The sequence below is a fragment of the Macaca mulatta genome, chromosome 16, assembly GCF_049350105.2.
Source record: "Macaca mulatta isolate MMU2019108-1 chromosome 16, T2T-MMU8v2.0, whole genome shotgun sequence".
Lineage (NCBI taxonomy): Eukaryota > Metazoa > Chordata > Mammalia > Primates > Cercopithecidae > Macaca > Macaca mulatta.
The window spans coordinates 45939090-45959162 of NC_133421.1; the positions used below are offsets into that span (position 1 = coordinate 45939090).

Sequence of the window (20073 nt, forward strand, 5' to 3'; positions counted from 1 at the left end):
CTGTCACCTAGGCTGCAGTGCAGTGGTGCAATCATAACCACTGCAGCCCCAAACTCCTGGGCTCCAGCAATCCTCCCACGTCAGCCCCACAAGTAGTTAGGACTACAGGTGTGTGCCACCATACCTGGCTAAAAAAAACTCTAGAAACACATTGCTGTTAGATTTCTTATAGTAAGAAGTAAATCTAAGCTACACCATAGCATAAAAATCTGAAATCCTGAGCATGAGAACAAGGATTAGAGGCCTGCTTTATTCAAGCAGAATGCCAACTGAAAAGTTAGAACTAAACAGCCCACGGGCTAGAAAAAATACATGTGCCTAGAGTCTGTTTCCTATCAAAGTTCCTGAGAACATTATGCCTCATCTTCCACTCTTACGTATGTGTTCAATGGTAACTTAAATAGGACTTTAGGAACTTGGTGTACATACAACTTGGCAGACATCATTAGTGATCCAACTTTTAGAAACAGTCTCAGGTACAGGAAATAACACTGCCTGCAGTGACAGTATTTGACAATTCAAAAAAGGAATACCATTAAGTACAATCTTATGAATGGAAAGGACAAAAAGTACATCTTTGTCATGGACTGCTATATTTGTCAGGAAAGGTGTCACTGGCACCAAGATTTTCTTAATAAGGTTGAAAGATTACTTTCAATTGGTACTCTGACGATTTTGCAGTATTAAAAATCAGAAAGGAAAAGAAAGTCCAACTTTACAAAAACAGGATACAGGTAATAAGCAAAGGACTATTAATACGGAATAATATTGTACTCTCTTTAGCCAGCTCATCCAAAAATGACAATTAACATTTTTAGTCAAAAAATTTAAAAGCAGGGAATCAACATTACAATTCTAGAATCTAACCTAGATAGTTACCCAATATGAAGCATATCTGAGTTTGGAGCAAAAAAGCTTTTCCCAAAAGCCTTCAATTATATTATCTCCAAACAACCAGATGATAAATCACCAGGCAGGCCTTTTATAGACTGGAATCGTAGAAATCTAGACTTATTGCTCTGAAAAGAAATTTGAAGTACAGTAGCATCAGACTTCAGAATGAAGCATAATCCCCTAAGGTGGAAAACTGACAATGTATTAGGAAACTGTGTGTATATGTGTGAAAAAACGAGACATCAAGGGCATGAACACAAGTCAGCTGATCCAAAAAGGACTCAGATCGGGGGCTGGCAAACTTTTCTGTAAAGAGCCAGTGGTACACATTTTATATTTTAGACTCTGCAGGTCAGTTTCCATCACAACCACCCAACTCTATGATTGTAGCACAGACATGTAAAGGAGTAAATGTGGTTGTATTCCAAAAAGACTTGATTTACAGACAATGAAATCTGAATTCCACATAATTTTCACATGAGATATTATTGTTTTATTTTAAAACCATTTAAAAGTGTAAAAACCGTTCTTAGCTCACAGGCCATACAAAAACAGGTGCTGGGCCAGATTTGCCCTACAGGCCACAGTTGGCCAATCCCTACTAGAGGCTGGTCTGAACTCAACAAGATAGATCTTATGCTAAACCTTCATTTCTTTAGAAGACAAATAAAATTCACAATTCCAACAGCTCACAAACTGAATAAAATTAAAAATCGAATGGAAAGAAATGAACTAACATTCCAAAAGTCAAAAATTTTAGCACAATTTTGGCATCTTAAGGGGAAAATCACGACTATCACAGATGCAAACAAATGTCATAGAAATTCGTTATTTTTTTCCACCAAGTTATAAAATCTACATAGAAATTTGATACTACATCATATTGTACTTCTCACAGTTCTGAGTTAATTTCCTTTAAACTCTCATATCTTTGTTGTTATAACTGTTACTTAAGATACTGAATCTAGTATAAGTTTTGCTTTATTTATTCTTATATCAATATTTAATATCTTGTTTGCCAGTTCTAATCAGTACTTTCAGCAGAAATTACTAATGTGCAAGTAAATCATAATAGGTGTAGCTCTCCAGGGAGCTCATTTTGTTAAGTTTTTATTGTCCGAATATTTAAAATGATGAATGAAAGGCTTTTCAGTCTTACAAAAGTCAGTGTGCTTGGTTTTACTAGTGTATAGTTTCATCTCCTTGGTCATGAAGGCTTATCTAAAGCTAATAAAACAGAAAAGTACTTTTCCTTTTTTGCTACTTAAGAACATAGCAGAAATGTTTGCTGAGGCAGCTTAGTCAATCCTAATTTGTTTTCCTCTTTATGTGTGTTTGGTCTCAGAATATTTCTGGAAGGGTGACAAAGAAGTTCCTGCTGGGAGTGGATACCATTGAAGTTTCCATACAGGGTACCTGACGGTTCACATGTTATTTTATTGGATCTAACTTCCAAAGTCAGTTGTCTTTTACGTAAAGGCATTTCAGCATTGTGTCAGGGACTCTGGATCGGGAGGTATCTAAGTGATATGGTTTGGCTGTGTCCCCACCCAAATCTCAACTTGAATAGTATCTCCCAGAATTCTCACGTGTTGTGGGAGGGACTTGTGGGAGGTAACTGAATCATAGGAGCTGGTCTTTCCCCTGCTATTCTCGTGATAGTCTCACAGGATCTGATGGGTTTATCAGGGGTTTCCACTTTTGCTTCTCCCTCATTTTCTCTTGCTGCCGCCATGTAAAGAAGTGCCTTTTGCCTCCTGCCATGATTCTGAGGCGTCCCCAGCCATGTGAACCTGTAAGTCCAATTAAACTGCTTTTCCTTCCTAGTCTCGGGTATGTCTTTATCAGAAGCGTGAATACAGATACACTAATTAAAGACTGCCTGTTCTTTGCTAATACACTAAGCAAAGATTGCCTGTTCTGGGCAGGCCATATGAGAGAAAATCTACCATTCCATAACAGTTAACAATTCCAACCTTTTCATTCTCTTTTCTAGTTATACCATCTATTATCTTGATTTCGATTTGTTTTCACTTTTTATAGTAATCTAAAAGAGCAATAAATCATCATCCTAAAATTTGTAAATCAGGATAATTCTCAAGATACCAAGATAAAGGTTTGCCCTGTAGTTTGTTTCTTAGACAAGTCTTGATGATATTCTCCACAATATGCCTTTATAACACCTAAGGAAATCATATAAAAGAAATTATTAAATTAGTCTTGTTCTTTTTATTGATAATTTGCTCTGTCCCTTTTGGAAGCATGTAAGATGTGCTCTCTGAAGCACATTTCCAACATGGAAACGTGATCATTTCCCAAGTACCACAACACTGCCAAATCCTAATGGACATTTCTAAGTTTTCTTCTCCCCAGTTAACCATTCTAGCATATCATGTTTCAATTTCCTAAAAGTAGCCTCTGTTTATTGTTGGCATTCTGACTGGAAGAGTCTAATCACCTTTCCTTCTGTCCATCGGTCTTTAGAAAATTTCTCAGTACACCAGTTAAAATTGTACTTTCAGCTGAGTATGCCATGGGTCATATCAGACCTGCCATAAAGTCAAAACTAACCACTAAGCACTTCAATGACAAGATAAACTATTGTTGTCTTATTTAATCCTGGCTAAAAGGAACTCCAGCCATCTAACTCTACATGCACAAGGAATACCTGAGATGACCACTTGGCCTGAAATCATGGCAGCTCTTTTAATCTGGTCAATCCAGAATGCTGTTCTATTCTAATTACATGATCTGTTATTTTTAATTTTAATGCACATAACTTTCTAGAAGTCTTTATTTTAAAAGCCTGTCCCACTGGGCTGGGTGCGGTGACTCACGCCTATAATCCCAGCACTTCGGGAGGCCGAGGCAGGTAGATCACCTGAGGTCAGGAGTTCCAGACCAGCCTGATCAACATGGAGAAATCCTGTCACTACTAAAACTACAAAATTAGCCAGGCATGGTGGTGCATGCCTGTAGTCCCAGCTACTCGGGAGGCTGAGACAGAATCACTTGAACCCGGGAAGTGGAGGTTGCATTGAGCCGAGATCCCACCATTGCACTCCAGCCTGGGCAACAAGGGCGAAACTCCATCTCAAAAAAAAAAAAAGGCTGTCCTATGACATCACCTACCACAACACTTCCTTCTAGTATATGTCTTGGTGCACAGTTACTTACACTATGGACAGACTGCAAAGGTATGTTCCAAGCTTTGTTGTAAACAATAATCTCCACACTTTTTTAAACCCTTCCAAGTTAACACTTGATTTAAAAAATCTCTCAAGTACAATCATTTCACTTGCAATTATACTGAACTAATTTAATTTCTTTCATCTTTTAAAATCCTCTTTAAGTAGGACAACTGTTTTTTTGTTTTGTTTTGTTTTGTTTTTTATTTCTCCAGGAGTTCCTTGTGGCTTTTTGTACTGGATCTATGACATCTCCAGAAGGAAGTTCTGTATCTTTTTTCCTCAGCACATTTCTTGCATTCACCAAACTTAAATACCTAGAACAAGTCTAAAAGGTATGTAAATCAAGGAGATGGATAAGACCACTTTGCAATATGTGAAATTTCTCATGGCACTTTAAGTGAAATGTAAACATTTTTAAAAATATGAAGATATAAACGTCAGGAAAATTATTCCAATTCATTTTCATCAGCTATGACCTCATAACCTTTTTTTTTTTTTTTTTTTTTTTGAGACGGAGTCTCGCCCTGTCACCCAGGCTGGAGTGCAGTGGCCGGATCTCAGCTCACTGCAAGCTCCGCCTCCCGGGTTCACGCCATTCTCCTGCCTCAGCCTCCCGAGTAGCTGGGACTACAGGCGCCTGCCACCTCGCCCGGCTAAGTTTTTGTATTTTTAGTAGAGACGGGGTTTCACTGTGTTAGCCAGGATGGTCTCGATCTTCTGACCTCGTGATCCGCCTGTCTCGGCCTCCCAAAGTGCTGGGATTACAGGCTTGAGCCACCTCGCCCGGCCAACCTCATAACCTTTATGTATTCATGTTCCAAACCCCCACGTCCCGCATCCCCTTGGCTGGGCAGCTGTGATACAGGTGATAAAGCTGGGCTGCTGCTTGCTCCACAGCACCATCTCCTTGGCCACTGCTGGCAGCTCCCCTAGCTGGAGTGTCTTCAAATATATGTTCTCAGTATTTTTAGCAGCTTTTATTTCAAGTACTCTAATGGCTTCATTACTGATTTATTTGCCACCACTCATTTTCCATTTTTCTCCCAGGTTCTCATTCACTATTGATTTAGTTAATTTGTAAAATTTCTGCGAGTTTAATTTCCTAGGATAAGGAGTATTTGAAATACCCCACAAGTCATTTTTTTGCGGGGGTATAAAATTGAAGCTAACTTATTTTTCTTTACCCTGTAAAAGCTTCTGATGGGTCATCCAGAAATGTTCTTATATAGTAAGTTACTCAAGGAGATGACTCATATGGAATTCCAACGTATTGTGGGTTACCACCCCTGACCCCTTAATAATCTTTAAAATAGAAAAGGAACAATATGCTGTTGGCCTAATTAAAACTCCTCTCTTTGTGGGTAGTTGGTTACCTGAGGACACCCAGATGCCATTCGGCATGACTTTTTAATATTCACTGTTGTAAACAGCAGGCTATTTTCCTTACTTGGTTAAGTGGCTAAATTCTGGAGAGGAATTAACATATTTAAGCAGAGGCAAATATTTGATCAGCCGTGAGATATCCTGCTATAGGTATCCATGCTTGCCAATCATTTTCTTCTTCTTTTTTAAAAATAAGTTTTTCTCATTAACATATGTAAATATTTATTACACATGATTTGAAAACTGGAAAAGTTACAAGGAAAAAAAACATGTTTGGGATCCTACTGTATATTTAATTCTATATCCTGTGTTTTCACAGAACATTTTGAGCATTTTTCTAAGCCTTATGCATCCTTCATAGCCATTAGGTACCGTAATATTCTACTGAGTTGTTTAAGCCATTTCTGATGTTTTCTTATTATAAATACCACAGCAATCAACATTTCCACAAAACGAAGAGAAGCACAGCTGCTTCAGTGCAGTTCAAGGGAGACACCAAAGTTAGAATTCAGTGTGCTCAGGCTTCAAGCAAGCCCTGGGGCAGAAGTGATCCTACATGATCAGCTTCAACATATTATTCACAAAAGCCCACTTCCTATTTTCCTGTCTGTCCAGTGGTTCTCAAGTCAGAACTTGGGTCAGTGTTACTAAGAGCTATATTCAGATCAGATAGGATAAGGCAGAGAAAACAATAAGGATCTGTACATTTTTTCTTCCTATTACAAAGCTTAGAGTTTAAATTCTCTTACCTTTGGAGAAGGGTCTTTCAACGTAAGAGTCATCAAGGACACTGATTGTGGGCTGCCAAGTTCAGGCGTATCAGGAATAAAGGCCGACCAGTAGCCATAAAGAACTTTTTTTTCTATCGATTTTATAGTAGAAAGAAAACAAACTAAGGCTCCTTGGCGAACTTTGGCTTGGTAAGACCTTTCATACCCAAGAGAAAAAAAAAAAACCATTTAAAAAATCATTTTTTTTTCAAAATGCAAACATGAAACGGTATTTGGTATTTATTTCCACTAATTCAAAAGATACATACAAAAATTAAACATTCTAAATAATTCCTAAAGATGTCAATGTGTTATTAAAATTTTTCTTTCAAAGTACAATCAAAACATGTTAAGACAATTTGTTTCTATAACAAGTTATTAAGGCTGACAATTAAAAAACACAACTGGAGAACAAGAGGACAACATTTTGATATCAGGAAACTAGTGTTCGACACGAAACACTGCCGAGTATCCATCCATCCATTCAACGAGTATTACTGAATGACCTGTGTATGTGCCAGGCATCATGCTGAGGCTGCTAGACATAAACAAAGCCCCAGCCTTGACAAGCCAGGCAGCGAGGGACAGTTAAGGAGATAACCATAATATGTCACGAATAACACTAAGGCAGAAAAGGCTTCCCGGGGAATATGATTTCAGAGCCTATATCAAAGATGAGTAGTGGTTCGCAAGATGAAAAGGCAAAAAAGAATATTCTAAGGAGAGGAATGACATGTGCAATGGCAGATCAAGACAGCAAGTCATGTTCTGAATAACACCATGCCCCCAGAAATCAGGCTCTTCAAGTTAAATCACATGCAGCAGTCAAGTTTTTCAGGAAAGTTATACACTTACATGCAACTTAGAATACAACATATAAAAATGTAACAAAATACTACTACCTCATTTTACTCTGCATGCCTCCTTCAGCATCAGAATAGTCTGACTCACTACTGCTGACCCTTTTCCAACTGGAAGAACTGAAGGGTGAGGAGACTCCATCTTTTCCTGCAGCTCCACTTCCATCTAAAGGCAAACTCTGGACACCCAGGGAGGAGGGAGACCAAGTGTTCCCTTCATGCAGGTTCACTCTGCCTGTGCCAGTGACTGAGGCTGCCTCTATTTCACCACTGGATTCCTTTTCCTCCTCCTCTCCTTGCTGGATTTTCTTTGGTTTAACTTTGGATTTTTTCTTTTTATTCTGATTTTAGGAGCAAACGAAGACATACATAACAGCTACTTCAGAATGGCTTTTCACTGAATCATTACTTCTTCATGTTAAAGTGACTAAATATGTCCCCAACATGTAGTTTAAAGAAAGAAGAAAAGAGAAAAGAAAAAAGTGGAACTTCTTTAATACCCTAGGCAACAGGCACGATGCTAAGTGCTGACTGTCTACTATTAGAAAGAAGGAATGAAATACATGAGACACAGTAAAACACGTGGCCTGGGTTTAAATTGTACCTCTCTGACATGAGGCAAATCATTTAGCCTCTCTTGAGCTTGACCTTGCTTATCTGTAAGTATGCGGCTAATACCACCTACCTTGCACCGGTGTTGGGAAAGTACTCAGCCTTCTCAATTGGAATTTCTCAAGAGCATTAAAGCCTATAGAAAATGACTTGAGTGTCTATTTTATCAGTTCTCCAAGTAAGATACATAGCTAGTATCACTACATGCCTGCATAGAAGAGATGGTAGTCCATTACATACAATGCACATTTCAGGGCCTTGGGTCTCTGTAGAAGTAGATACTAAGTAGAAGCCAGTTTCTTTCTTTCTTTCTCCCTGTTACTCTCTTTCTGATATCCAAGTATATCTGGAATCTGGGTCTTCCTCCACGTTCTCAAAGTCTGTGGCCTTGGGGAAGGAAGCTCCCATTACTTCTATCTTGGACTACTTATTGTGGCCCCAGACCCATACTTTTTTATTTGCTACCACAGTGATTTTTCTAAGACGCAAATCTGATAACGTCATTCCCCTATACAAGATTCTTTAATGAATCTCTATTGCCTACGAGATAAAAACCCAAACTCCTCAGCCTCCTGTACAAGAATCTCATCATTCAGCCTCTGCTACACAATGGCTCCACTCTTTCTCTGCCGCACTGAAACTCTAGTCCTGCTAGTTAACAAATGGGCAATGTATACTTTCATTCTCTATGTCTATGCGCCTTTCATTTTATCAGCATGAAACACTCATTCCTCCTTGTCAGTACTGCTACTCACTCTGAAATCTCTGTTTAGCTACCACACCTTTAAAAAGCCTCCTCCTCCTCCTCCATTTAGACTGGGTGCCCTCCATGTGCTCCCAGAGTACTCTGTGAATATTCTAACGAGAGAAACAATAATATTGCATTGTAGTTGTCTATTTATCCATCTTTGCCTTCTCCCTCAAACTCCTAAAAGCAGCCAGTCTATATACTTAGTGCTTAGCACAGTGTCTGGAATACAGCAGACGTTGGGTAAATGCTGAGTGAGTGAATGAGTGAAATAATTTCTAATAAGAAGCATTTTGATCAGGTATGACATTTCTGGAAGTGAATCCTTGGCCATACATCTGTATGCTCCAAGTTCTCCAACCTAAGCATGAGGCAGATGGCAGCTATCTGGAAAGGCTGGGAAATCAGATGATTGTAAGGTGTGGAGATGGCGTGCTGACTGGTAGGTGGGCTTCTAACAATCTAGAGAGGGGCTGGCAAATTATAGCCCAAAAGCCAAATCCAGCCCAACACTCAGCCTGCTTCTGCAAATAAAGTTTTAGTGAAACAGTCATGCCCATTCATTTACATAGTGTCTATGGCTGCTTTTGCTCTGTTACAATGGAGTTGGCAGTTATGACAGAGACCTAAAGTATTTACTAGCCTTGTAGAGAAAGTTTAGAAAACATTTGTTGACTCCTGGTCTTGAGCATCATGGGGATGAGAATGCTTGGTTTGGGGTATAAAGTGGATGCTCATTTTTATAGCTGTCACACTGACTATACCTCTAAGAAGTATAAGATGCTTAACTGGTACTTTGACCATCAGATGAATTTAAAGTTACTATGCTAACAACCCTAAACTGAAATAAAATTCAAGGTAGGTTTTTAGGGTAGTAGTGATGCAAATCACAGAAAACACACATAGCAATCTATTAAAAATAAGCCACAACTTAAATCAAAATAAACATAAATGTACCAAAGTTGGTCGAGAAGCACTGGATTCTGATTGCTGTGGTTTGATAGGTGTTCGCCCATCATACTGAGGAAGCGGAGTTGGGTACAACACCGTGGGCATCTCTATGTTTAGTCCGGGGAGTCCGTGAAACATGAACTTCTAATAATGATGAATCAAGGACACACACACACACACATACACAAAACCAAAAAAACCATTAATCATAAAACAGAGCTATTTACCAGGTCTGGATCAGAACACTCACAGATTAATGTTCAAAAGCCTACTAAGGAAATATAAATGAGACAGAAAATAGATACCTTGAAGGCATAGGGCTTAAAGAAGAGCTTTTATCTGGCTTCCAGCTGGATCTGGTTTGGTCAGATCAAATCAGGTCTGCTTTTAGTTTCCTCATTTATTCATAAAATTTATCCAACTACTTTATCTGTCTATAATTTTTTTTAAACCAATTCATCATTTTTTTTTTTTTACCTATCTCTACCTATAGCTGTTTCTCTATTTGATGTGGGAGCAAGAGAATGCTCCAAGGAAAGAATTACTTCTTATTTTGCTGGCTGAAGACGCCGGGTCCCCGGAGATGCTGGCCTGACTTTCCGACTGACTGGCACGCTCGGAAGCTGCCCACTGACACACGTCTTGGTTGGCCTGCCTACTACTTGGAGGAGAAAGTCAAGGAGAAGCACTGGCTCTTCTTGCAAGTACAAACAGGTACAACATAATCTATAATTAAATTTTCTACAGGTCATACCCCCCTACCTATTCCCTTCCTAAGATTCAGAGATAATTTTAAAATGTTGATGCATGTATTAAATGGAGATTTATTATTTTCTGTTCTTAAGTGTCTTTGAATATGAACATTTTTGTCTACTTTCTCAAAATATATGTAAGAACTTTTAATACCTCAAAGTTAGCCTTAGAATCAGGATGTAAAGTGGTCCTTGTACCATGGGTTGAAACAGGAAAGATCACATGAAGACTTGCCTTACCTTTAGCACAGCTAAAAGTGCTCCAAGTTCATCAGTCTGCGTTAGTTTCATTCTCCCACCATTTAGAAGTGACTGTATACCTTTTAATGCATTTTGCAGTAACTAGGGGGAAAAGGGAGACCCAGTTAGAAGGCAAAATAAAATCTGGTTGTCCAGGAATCAACTTACTAGCACCACTTAGGAAGGAAGAGAGACAGTCCCTGGATAATGAAAAAAACCTTTAGACACACACATATACACACAGAGCAGAGACGAAGATCCAAGGAGACCTGATAAACTACCATGAATTCTTTTCTAGAAGAAAAGAATAATGAAGTGGTCTTATTGTACATGTTTATAAACCCATACGTACAAATGGTGAGTAAGAAAAAAGAGAGAAATGTTTAGCAAGAAAACTGTGATAAGGGATAAAAGAGAGATAGCACAGATCAGAATTGGGGAAGCTCTGTAACATGGCAAACCCAGCCCTCTTAAAGGCAAGGGGACGTATGTGGGAACAGGTGATAAATTATAAAAACTTGGTTTCTGGAGGGCAATTCTGACCAAGATTGATTTATTGACTCAGTAATCTCATTTCTAGAACTCTGTCCTTAAGAAATACTTCCTACGTTGGGATGATGTGAACTGTAGTCTTGTTTGAAATAGTGGGAAAATTTTTAAAACTTCAGTTATGATGATTATGATAATAATTATAAAAGAAGCTAACCCTCTACTAAATGTAAAACTCAACAACAAGAACAGCAGACCCTTTGAATGCTTTATTTCATCTACTTCTCTTAAGAACCCCACAACGTGGTTATATCAGTCCCTTTTCAGGGAGGAACATGGAGGCTCCAAGAAGTTAACTAATTTGTCCAAGGTCTTCCAGCCATAGCAGTTAGAAAGTATGAGGTATATTAACAGGAACCAAATAGATGTCCCAGAGATATTAAGTTTTAACAAAACAAGAAAGTTACAAAAGAGCATGTTAAATATGACCCCATTTAAAGTTGTAAATATGCTCATTTACATATATTAAAAAAAACTGAGAGCACACAGCACAAATTGTCTTCAGTGGCTATATCTGAGCAGGAGACTAGAAGGAACTTTATCTTAGATACATAACATTTGAAATGTGTTACTCTAAAAGATGTTAACAAATGTCATTTGCATATTTTTAAAAAAGAAATAAAATATTGCAGATATATTTGCTGAAATCTCTCTCTTTTTTTTGAGACGGAGTCCCACTCTGTCGCCCAGGCTGGAGTGCAGTGGCTGGATCTCAGCTCACTGCAAGCTCCGCCTCCCGGTTCACGCCATTCTCCTGCCTCAGCCTCCCGAGTAGCTGGGACCACAGGCGCCCGCCACCATACCTGGCTAATTTATTGTATTTTTAGTAGAGACAGGGTTTCACCATGTTAGCCAGGATGGTCTCGATCTCCTGACCTCGTGATCCACCCATCTCGGCCTCCCAAAGTGCTGGGATTACAGGCTTGAGCCACCGCGCCCGGCCGAAATCTCTCTTCACTTCCATCTTAAAGATAGTCACTAGCCTGCAACTGTTGCTTTTATACTCAGAAGGAAAAAGAATAGTTTCCTCTAAAAAGCTAGAATTGTAAAATGTAGCAAATAAAAAGCTTCTTATAATTTAAACCGAAACGGTATGATTTTAGTCTTTTTAGGTTACAAACATTTCATCTATGTGTATTGCTCTAGACAAAGCTAATAGTGCAAATTAAACTCATTAGTAACACTTTTCCAATCTGCTGCTAGACATATCCACGACATTCACTAGAGCAATGATAGTCCACTTACCATGCAAAATGTGATATCATCCATATCAGATGATTTTGGAGATTGTAAAATAGTCAGGAAAGCTTGGAAACAGATATTTTGGTAGGGTTCCTCCAAATATGGCTGTCCGGGCACACTAAATGCGTATAGAGAAAACAACTCAAACTCAGTCTCTTTTGAAATGAGGCTTGCAAAAGACTAATTAAAAATAGCAGTAATATGGACTATTAGAGTTGGAATATACCCTTGAATGCAACTATGCTATGAAAAGTTATTATTTTGGTTAATTAGTTACTGCTGGGGGACAGGCACAGGGCTAGAATGAGTAAGAGGAAGGGTGGATTCCATAAGGAAAGGTTACAGAATTTTGTGGCAGAAAAAGTATGGAGAAAGAAAAATCTTGTTTTAGTTCTGCTGTTCAGTCCCAAGAGGGAAATAATCCAGACAGGTCCTGTCAAGCTAGAACCACACATCTGTGCCTGCCTTCCTACTCACTGGACAGCACTGTGGCATGCAGAGACGAGTTCACATTTGTGCTGCTCGTTTCCAATTGCCTACTGTGAGAATCTAGGGGGAGCAGCTGGGACTGTTTCTGTCTTCTTCAAAGAAAAGAAATTGCCCTTTACAGATACATCTCGCCAGCACTGAAATTTGCATGAATATATCCTTCTAAAAACTTAATATCCTTAGAAGTTATACCAATAGAAAACAAAATTTTGACATACTGCACATTATGTCACTATTACCACATTTTAGGAATATGGTCCTAGTCTATTTTTTCCTTCTTTACAAGCAATATTAAAATTAACAAACAACATAAGATGATTTTATTAGTAAAGTACATGGGAAATGCAAGGTTAGCTATTTGTCTAAGTCGGCCCCGGCTTCAGGCAGAGGGAACTACCTACAAAAGGCCCAACAGAGGAACTATCTTATGATTGTTGAGAAACTTGACTGGAGCCACATACCTGAGACATAAGTTTGCCATACAATGTACTGCAGCTCTCCTGACTTCAGGATCAGACTGAGCCAAGTCACTCAACTTCATTAAGAGTCCGGTCTTGCCTAGTAGCTCTGGGAGGTACTAAGACAAGTAAGAGTCAACATAGGTCAAAGAAAAGCTTCTAGGAAAATATTATGTTTTACACAGATTTCCTTCCTTCCTTCCCTCCCTCCCTCCCTCCCCCTCTCCCTCCCCATCCCTCCCTCCCTTCCTCCCTCCCTTCCTTTTTCTTTTTCTTTCCTTCTCTTTTTTCTCTCTCTTTCTCTCTCTCTCTTTCTTTTTTTTAACTAAATGGCAGTTAAGCACCAAAAGACTAGCTGTTAGATAAATGTCTCAGATGGATATGCAAAGATATGCCAAAAAGCATCAATAAGGATCATTACTCCCAGCCTAGGAAGCAGCTGATGCTCTTTAGTGTGGCTGAATGGCTGATGGGTAATGATAATATTAAGAATAATGGTTACTATTTACCGAGGGCCATGAACTTGACAAGTATTGTCTCACTTCATCCTCAGAGTAATAATTTTATACATGAGGAAACAAGGCCCAGAGTGGTTAAGTAAGAATTGCTAGAGATTAGTAGCAAGATAGAAACCTGAACACAGTGTTGGCACCAGAGCCTGTGCTCCTGGCCTTTCAAAGGAAGGATAAAGCACTTTAAACTACCTTTTGACATTTTGAGCCATTGCAGTATACCAGAGCTGCCAGGGCTTGAAGAATTTCCATGTGTGTCCAGGAACTACACTGATGAATAGCCGAAATAGTATACGCCAACAGGAAATCCAAGTGCTGTTCATCCACAATTACCTAACACAACAGGAAAAGATATATTCTGATCTAAATTTTAAAAGATATTATGCTTTTATGGACATGTATGCTCACCTGAATCAAGCTGTATAAAAGACAGAGTGTGTGTCTGTCATTTATGTGTCAAAAGGATCACCTCTAAAGGGCCTGAAAGTTTGATCAACGTAGGGGCCTTCTCCCCGCCCTAAGGTCTTGCTCACTTCTTCCTCTTTAGTAAAGTAGAACTTGATAAAGTCCTTGTAACTTTTCCTTGAACTAACCAGACATTGGCAGCTGTGAATACACAGATATGAGTATTTCAATGCACTGAAATTTAATTAAACTGCCTTATACATAATACACTCAACGAATACACAGTGAACCAATATAACTGCTAAACACCTACTGCATCTCTAACATGACCTGGGGAATACCCCCTGAAGACAAGGCATATCCCTGCTGTCACGGAGCTGATCATCTTGTTGGGACAGACCAGACTAATCCAAGTGTCAATTCATGGACAGTTGAGACTGTCACCAAATGCTGGAAAGCTGGTAAAGGGTGATAGGTGCCACAGGTGTTCAGGAACATCTCTAATTGCCAGTGTTACAAAGACGATACACCTGAGAATAGTAAACATACAGGAGCTACCCCATGTTAGTTTCAACAATTCTAAACTGAAAACAGCCTTACTCCATGCAGCAGAGTTGGTTGGTTACCGACCAGCATTCATTTCTTCCTTCCCTGCTGGCAGAGTACTAATTTAATTTGGAAGTCCACCTCTCCCACATGAGACCTAAGGGTAAACGCTAATTAGTTTAAGAGAGTGGGGCAACCTGGGGCAACCTTAACCCCCAAGAAACATTTGGCAATGCCTATATACATTTTTGACTGCCACAATTGGAGAGCTGCTACTGGCGTCTAGTGGGCAGAGGCCAAGGATGCTGCTAAACATTCCACAATGTGCAAGACAGCCCCTAAAACAATGATATATGGGCCAAAATATCAATAGTGCTGAGGCTGAGAAACCCTGATGTAGGCTAATTGTTGCTGCACATTGTAAGCATCGAGGGAGCTTAAGCCCTCCTCCAAGTGATTCTAATGTGTAGTGAAGGCTGAAACTACTGGCTGGAGCTATTAGTCTCTCCAGCAAGATACTGGGGAGTCTAGTAGAGAGTTTATGGGACACATTTCCTTACTCTTAAGTACAAGAGACACAATATAAAATACAGTTATTTAGCTTCTGCTGAACATTAATCATTTCTTTGGCAGGGGATGTCCAGAATTGGCATAGCCATCTTATCACTGTGAGAGATGCTAGCTGAAGGTAACCCACATGCTGAGGATGGTGAAGGGAAAGATGAGCCTCTTATTATTAAGGGGCTACAGATGCCTCCCTTGGGACTTGGGACATGGAGTGATTCCTTTTTATTTTTTTAAAAGTTGTGTAGTGACTCTGGGATGGCTTTTCTGCTTCTTGCAGCCAAAAGCATCCTAATTCACATAATGCTAGTTGATATATTTTGTGCTCTTAAATATATGCACATACTCATGTGGTAACAGTCTTAAATAAATAACTGGGCTCTTTTTATCCTTCTGTCCCCTTGGTCCCAAGCTACTTCTTATATTTTAGAAGCATCAAAAGTAGACCACAAAAATGGTAGCTTCAGGAAAGGGGAAAAATATTGGTGGGAAAGAGGTAGGGGGTTATTTCAATTTATTCTTAGATATATTTTGTTCAAATATATCTTCCATAAGAAATTATAAATTAGCCAGGTGTGGTGGTGGGCACCTGTAGTCCCAGCTACTTAGGAGGCTGAGGCAGGAGAATGGCGTGAACCCAGGAGGTGGAGCTTGCAGTGAGCCAAGATAGCGCCACTGCACTCCAGCCTGGGAAACAGTGTGAGACTCTGTTTCAAAAAAAAAAAAGAAATTATAAGGCTGGGGGGCCTGAATTATACTGGTTAACTGAACCGAACAGAAAGGCATACTTCTAATAGACAAACTACTAGAATTCTACAGAATAATTTTTTTTTTGGATCAGTTATATTTGCTTTAAAAGTATTCTTATTAAGGCATTTGCTTTTCCTATAGCATCTCAAAAAACAATCTATCATACCTACTACAGATGTAGTATTCCAAAGGTATCTGCTTAGTCTCAAAAGTTCATGATCTGAATTCTAGAGTTACACACATGATTACCTGTAATCTGTTAAGTAAATGGTGGATAAGCTGGGACACTTTGCTGACAAGATGATTCTGGTTAAGAGGTACCAGTCGGCAAGCCTGGACAAGAAGAGCGCTTACGTCCTACCAAAAAAAAGAAAACAAAGAAGAAGTAAAATACTTATTAGTCAAGTGAAGATCCTCAAAACACAGCCAAATGGGAAAACAAAAGTAAATATTCACATTCAAATGGGGAAAGAAAATGTGAGGCAGGAAGGAAAAAAATGAAGTGACAGCACAAAAATACGATGTGCTAAAAAAGAAGGAAAAAGTCAGGCACAGTGGCTCACACCTAATCCCAGTTCTTTGGTAGGTCAAAGCGGGAGGACTGCTTGAGCCCAGGAGTCCAAGACCAGCTTGGGCAACATAGTGAGACTCCATCTCTACAGAAAAAACTTAAAAAAAAAAAAATTATCTGGAAATGGTGGTGTGTAGTCCTAGCTTCTTGGGAGGCTGAGGTGGGAGGACAGCTTGAGCCCAGGAGTTCAAGATCACAGTGAGCTATGATCTTGCTGCTGCGCTCTAGTCTGGATGACAGAGTGAGACCTTGTCTCTTAAAAGAAAAAAGAAAAAAAAAAAAGGAAAAGAATCAACATGGTTTTGGTCAGGCTGAAGACTCTACTCTCTATATATGTAGAGACAATATAATTAAACAACCAAAGAAAGGCTTCTAGGGCATAAAAGCACAAACTGCAAGTTAAAAATACCAAAAGGTAAGTGAACCAGATTTTCAATGTCATTGGGAAAAATCAGACCTAACACTTCTATGGATTTTATGCATAATTAGGGAATTCGTAAAAAAAAAAAGAAGAGGGACCTATTTGCAAGTCACACTTTTCATTCATCCATCGATGTTTACAGAATGACAAGGTTCCGAGCACCCACAATGTGCCATAGTGTGCTAGGTCCTTGGGCTCCAAAGGTAAAAACAAACATGTTCCCGAACCTCAAAGAGCTCATAAACTAGTGACAGAAAGAAACACAACAAATAATTAAAATAAGGTGAACAAAGTGCTGAAAGAATAAAGTACAAACTCTGTCCAGAAACAGTAATTAGGGAGGCCTTGTGGAGGTGATTGTAAAGCAGAACCTGGAATGATGTGAAGGATGAGGAGAAATTTGCCAGATAGGGCATCAAAAAACACTGCAAGCAAAGTGGTCAGAGTATGCAAAAACCTGGAGATGTGAAACACCAGCAGGTGCCTGAAGAACAGCAAGTTTTAAATGACTGCACACAGGAACAAAAGGAGTAACAGGAGAGAATGGAAAGGTACGAAATTTTGTTGCAAAAGTATCAAATTATACAAATACAGCAAAAGTCCCCGACTACTGCCTTAATCTCACTCTGCTTCCTAATGACATACACTATTATTCTGTTGTCAATTCTTTCAGACCTTTTACTTTGCATACATAAACACACATATTTTAAAATCCCTCCTCCAGCTTCATACAGATCTCATTCTGTATGAATTGTTCTGCAACTTGCTTCAACCATTTACCGATACGTATTGAAGACTTTTCCAAAGCAGATTTTAAATTTTATGATCAAATTTTTTTCCTCCTAAAGAAAAGATCATTCTAGCATCAGAGGAATGACTGGCTTGGAGAGGAGCTAGACAGGAGGCAGGAGATCAGTTAGAAGAGACCAGTGGAACAGTCCAGGCATAAGACGCCTTGCCTGAGGTCTAAGGCACTCGCTATGGGAACAGACAGGAGGGGATGAACTGAGAAATATATATGAGACACATTCTGAAATATCTGAATTGGACAGGATCTGGGATGGAGGGAAGAAACAGTGTTTGTGTCTTGTGTGACTTGGTGGATGGTGCATGTGTGTTGGAAGGTGGGATGGGTTGGGGACGGGAATGTGAGTTTGGAGCTGATGAATTTCATCTTTAGGAACTGTCTAGTTTGAAATGCCTGTGCAAGCAGGCAACTTGCACCACTTCCCTCTTTCCTACGTAGGGCCAGAAGGCCATGGTGTCAACAGTTCAGAGAATTCATTAATTTAAGGCCTTATGTGTGTAAGATTACTCAAAAAGACGGCAGAGGGGAGGAGCCAGTATGTAGGAATACAAAACGTAGGGGCTTTGTGGCAAAGTTTTGTATACTGTATTTTTATGAGCTTCAGTATTTTCATCAGCAAAAAAAGACCTAATACTACTCAAGTTGTAAGATTCCCACGTGGTCCGTGTACCATGTACGCAATAAACAGTACTAATGCATTTTGTCAACAAAGTGTTCTGGGTGCATAGAGAGGAAGTGAAGGAGGGTGCGGACAGATGGAAAGGTGGTATCAGAGAGGAAACCCGAGGCATTATCAGAGCAGGAGTCGTCAAGTTGGGTTTTGAATGAGTCGAGCGTGCCAAGCACTGCAGGGTCTTCCAAATGGAGAACTAAGAATGTGCCAAGGTAGGAGGGGGCACGCCAGCCTGAAACTAAATTATCAGGCGCGAGAGTAGGAACAGCAGGGAAAGGCAGCCGGAGGCCACCAGCTGGGTTCCCGGAGGGGTGGGGCTGGGGCCAGCAGGCGCCGCACCAGCTCTCTCCCGGGCGCGCCGCCTACCTCCGGAGCCACGCCACTGCCCTCGCTGTAGTTCTCGGAGATGAGCTGATCGAAGAGCAGGTGGATCTCGGTGCGGGCGGAGCTGCTGTCATCCGGGCGAAGGGCGCAGAGCCTGGCAGACAAGCGGCGAAACGCATTGCCTCGCTCAGGGATTGCTTCCCGCGGTGCCTCCCGCGGCTGCTCGGAAGGCAAGGAGCCCGCAACTTGCACAGCAGCCATCTTTTCTACGTGTGGGGGAGGGGGGAGGTCCCAGGGAAATACTTCCGGGGCATCCTCCCGCTCCGCGCGCTATTTCCGGAAGTACTTTTTTTGGACCGGACTGGGACTCAGAGGGGTTTCCGTGACTGCGGGACGACTCCGACTAGTACCCTACAATGCTTGTCAGAAATTGGCTTGGAGGCCGGGCGCGGTGGCCCACGCCTGTAATCCCAGCACTTTGGGAGGCCGAGGCGGGCGGATCACGAGCTCAGGAGATGGAGACCGTCCTGGCTAACACGTTGAAACCTCGTCTGTACTAAAAATACAAAAAAAAAAAAAAAAAAAAATTAGCCAGGCGTGGTGGCGGGCGCCTGTAGTCTCATCTGCTCCGGAGGCTGAGGGAGGCGGAGCTTGCAGTGAGCCAATATCGCGCCTCTGCACTCCAGCCTGGGCGACAGAGCGAGACTCTGTCTCAAAAAAGAGAGAGAGAGGAGAGAAAAGAGAGGAAATTAGCTACAGAAAGAATTGACTTGGAGATTTTTCGCTGGCCACTCCTTCTTGAGCCCTGACTGAAAAGTGAGTTCTCAATTTGTGCTTCCAGAAAGTTTGCCCTCCCAGAATTTGTTCCTGGACAGGGCTGAAGGTACTCTATTAAGTACTAGAGTTTCAGATTCGGGCTGGAGTTGGAGTGGTTATGCTATGGATGGCAGTAGCAGAAACTGCTAGTTCTAAGACACCCTTCTACTCTTCTAAAATCTTGCCCCAGGCACAAAACCACCCGGAATAAAGGCTACATTCCCCAGCATTCCTTGCAGTTGGCTGTGGCTATGTGATTACAATCTGGCCAGTGGAATATAGGGCAGCTTTCCCTACTTAAGTGACAGCTGGCTGCACTCTTGGTTCCTTTTTCTCCCCTTTTCCCAGTGTGAATCCTGTCATAGATCATGAGGCACCTCGCCCCACTAGAAGAGTAATTTTGGAGTTCAACTGAATCATGTAAAACATGATCTGCCCAAGGGTGACCGGGTTGAGTTGAGACACCCCAAGATTTTTTGAAGTCGAGAAGCTGGAGAATACAATGGCCATTTAAAAATCTGTGATCAGTTTTCAGTCATCCAGG

At 40.5% G+C, this 20073-nt stretch overlaps 1 protein-coding gene across 10 annotated transcripts in view; it reads right to left on the minus strand.

Moving 5' to 3' along the window:
- The window catches only part of HEATR6 (HEAT repeat containing 6), a 36988-nt gene extending 18001 nt beyond the window's left edge, over positions 1-18987 (minus strand). For all 10 annotated transcript variants that reach the window (XR_013405854.1, XR_013405855.1, XR_013405853.1 and 7 more), the window contains exons 1-9: positions 18756-18987; positions 16166-16273; positions 13844-13984; positions 13143-13258; positions 12196-12310; positions 10402-10503; positions 9416-9553; positions 7141-7439; positions 6218-6395 (exon numbers count right to left, since the gene is read on the minus strand). Coding sequence is in view for 1 of the 10 variants with exons in the window: in XM_077969659.1 (XP_077825785.1) it covers positions 6218-6395; positions 7141-7439; positions 9416-9553; positions 10402-10503; positions 12196-12310; positions 13143-13258; positions 13844-13984; positions 16166-16273; positions 18756-18974 (1416 nt within the window). In the remaining 9 variants the exon portion in view is untranslated. The remainder of the gene's footprint in view (positions 1-6217; positions 6396-7140; positions 7440-9415; positions 9554-10401; positions 10504-12195; positions 12311-13142; positions 13259-13843; positions 13985-16165; positions 16274-18755) is intronic.
- Between the last annotated feature and the right edge of the window lie 1086 nt (positions 18988-20073).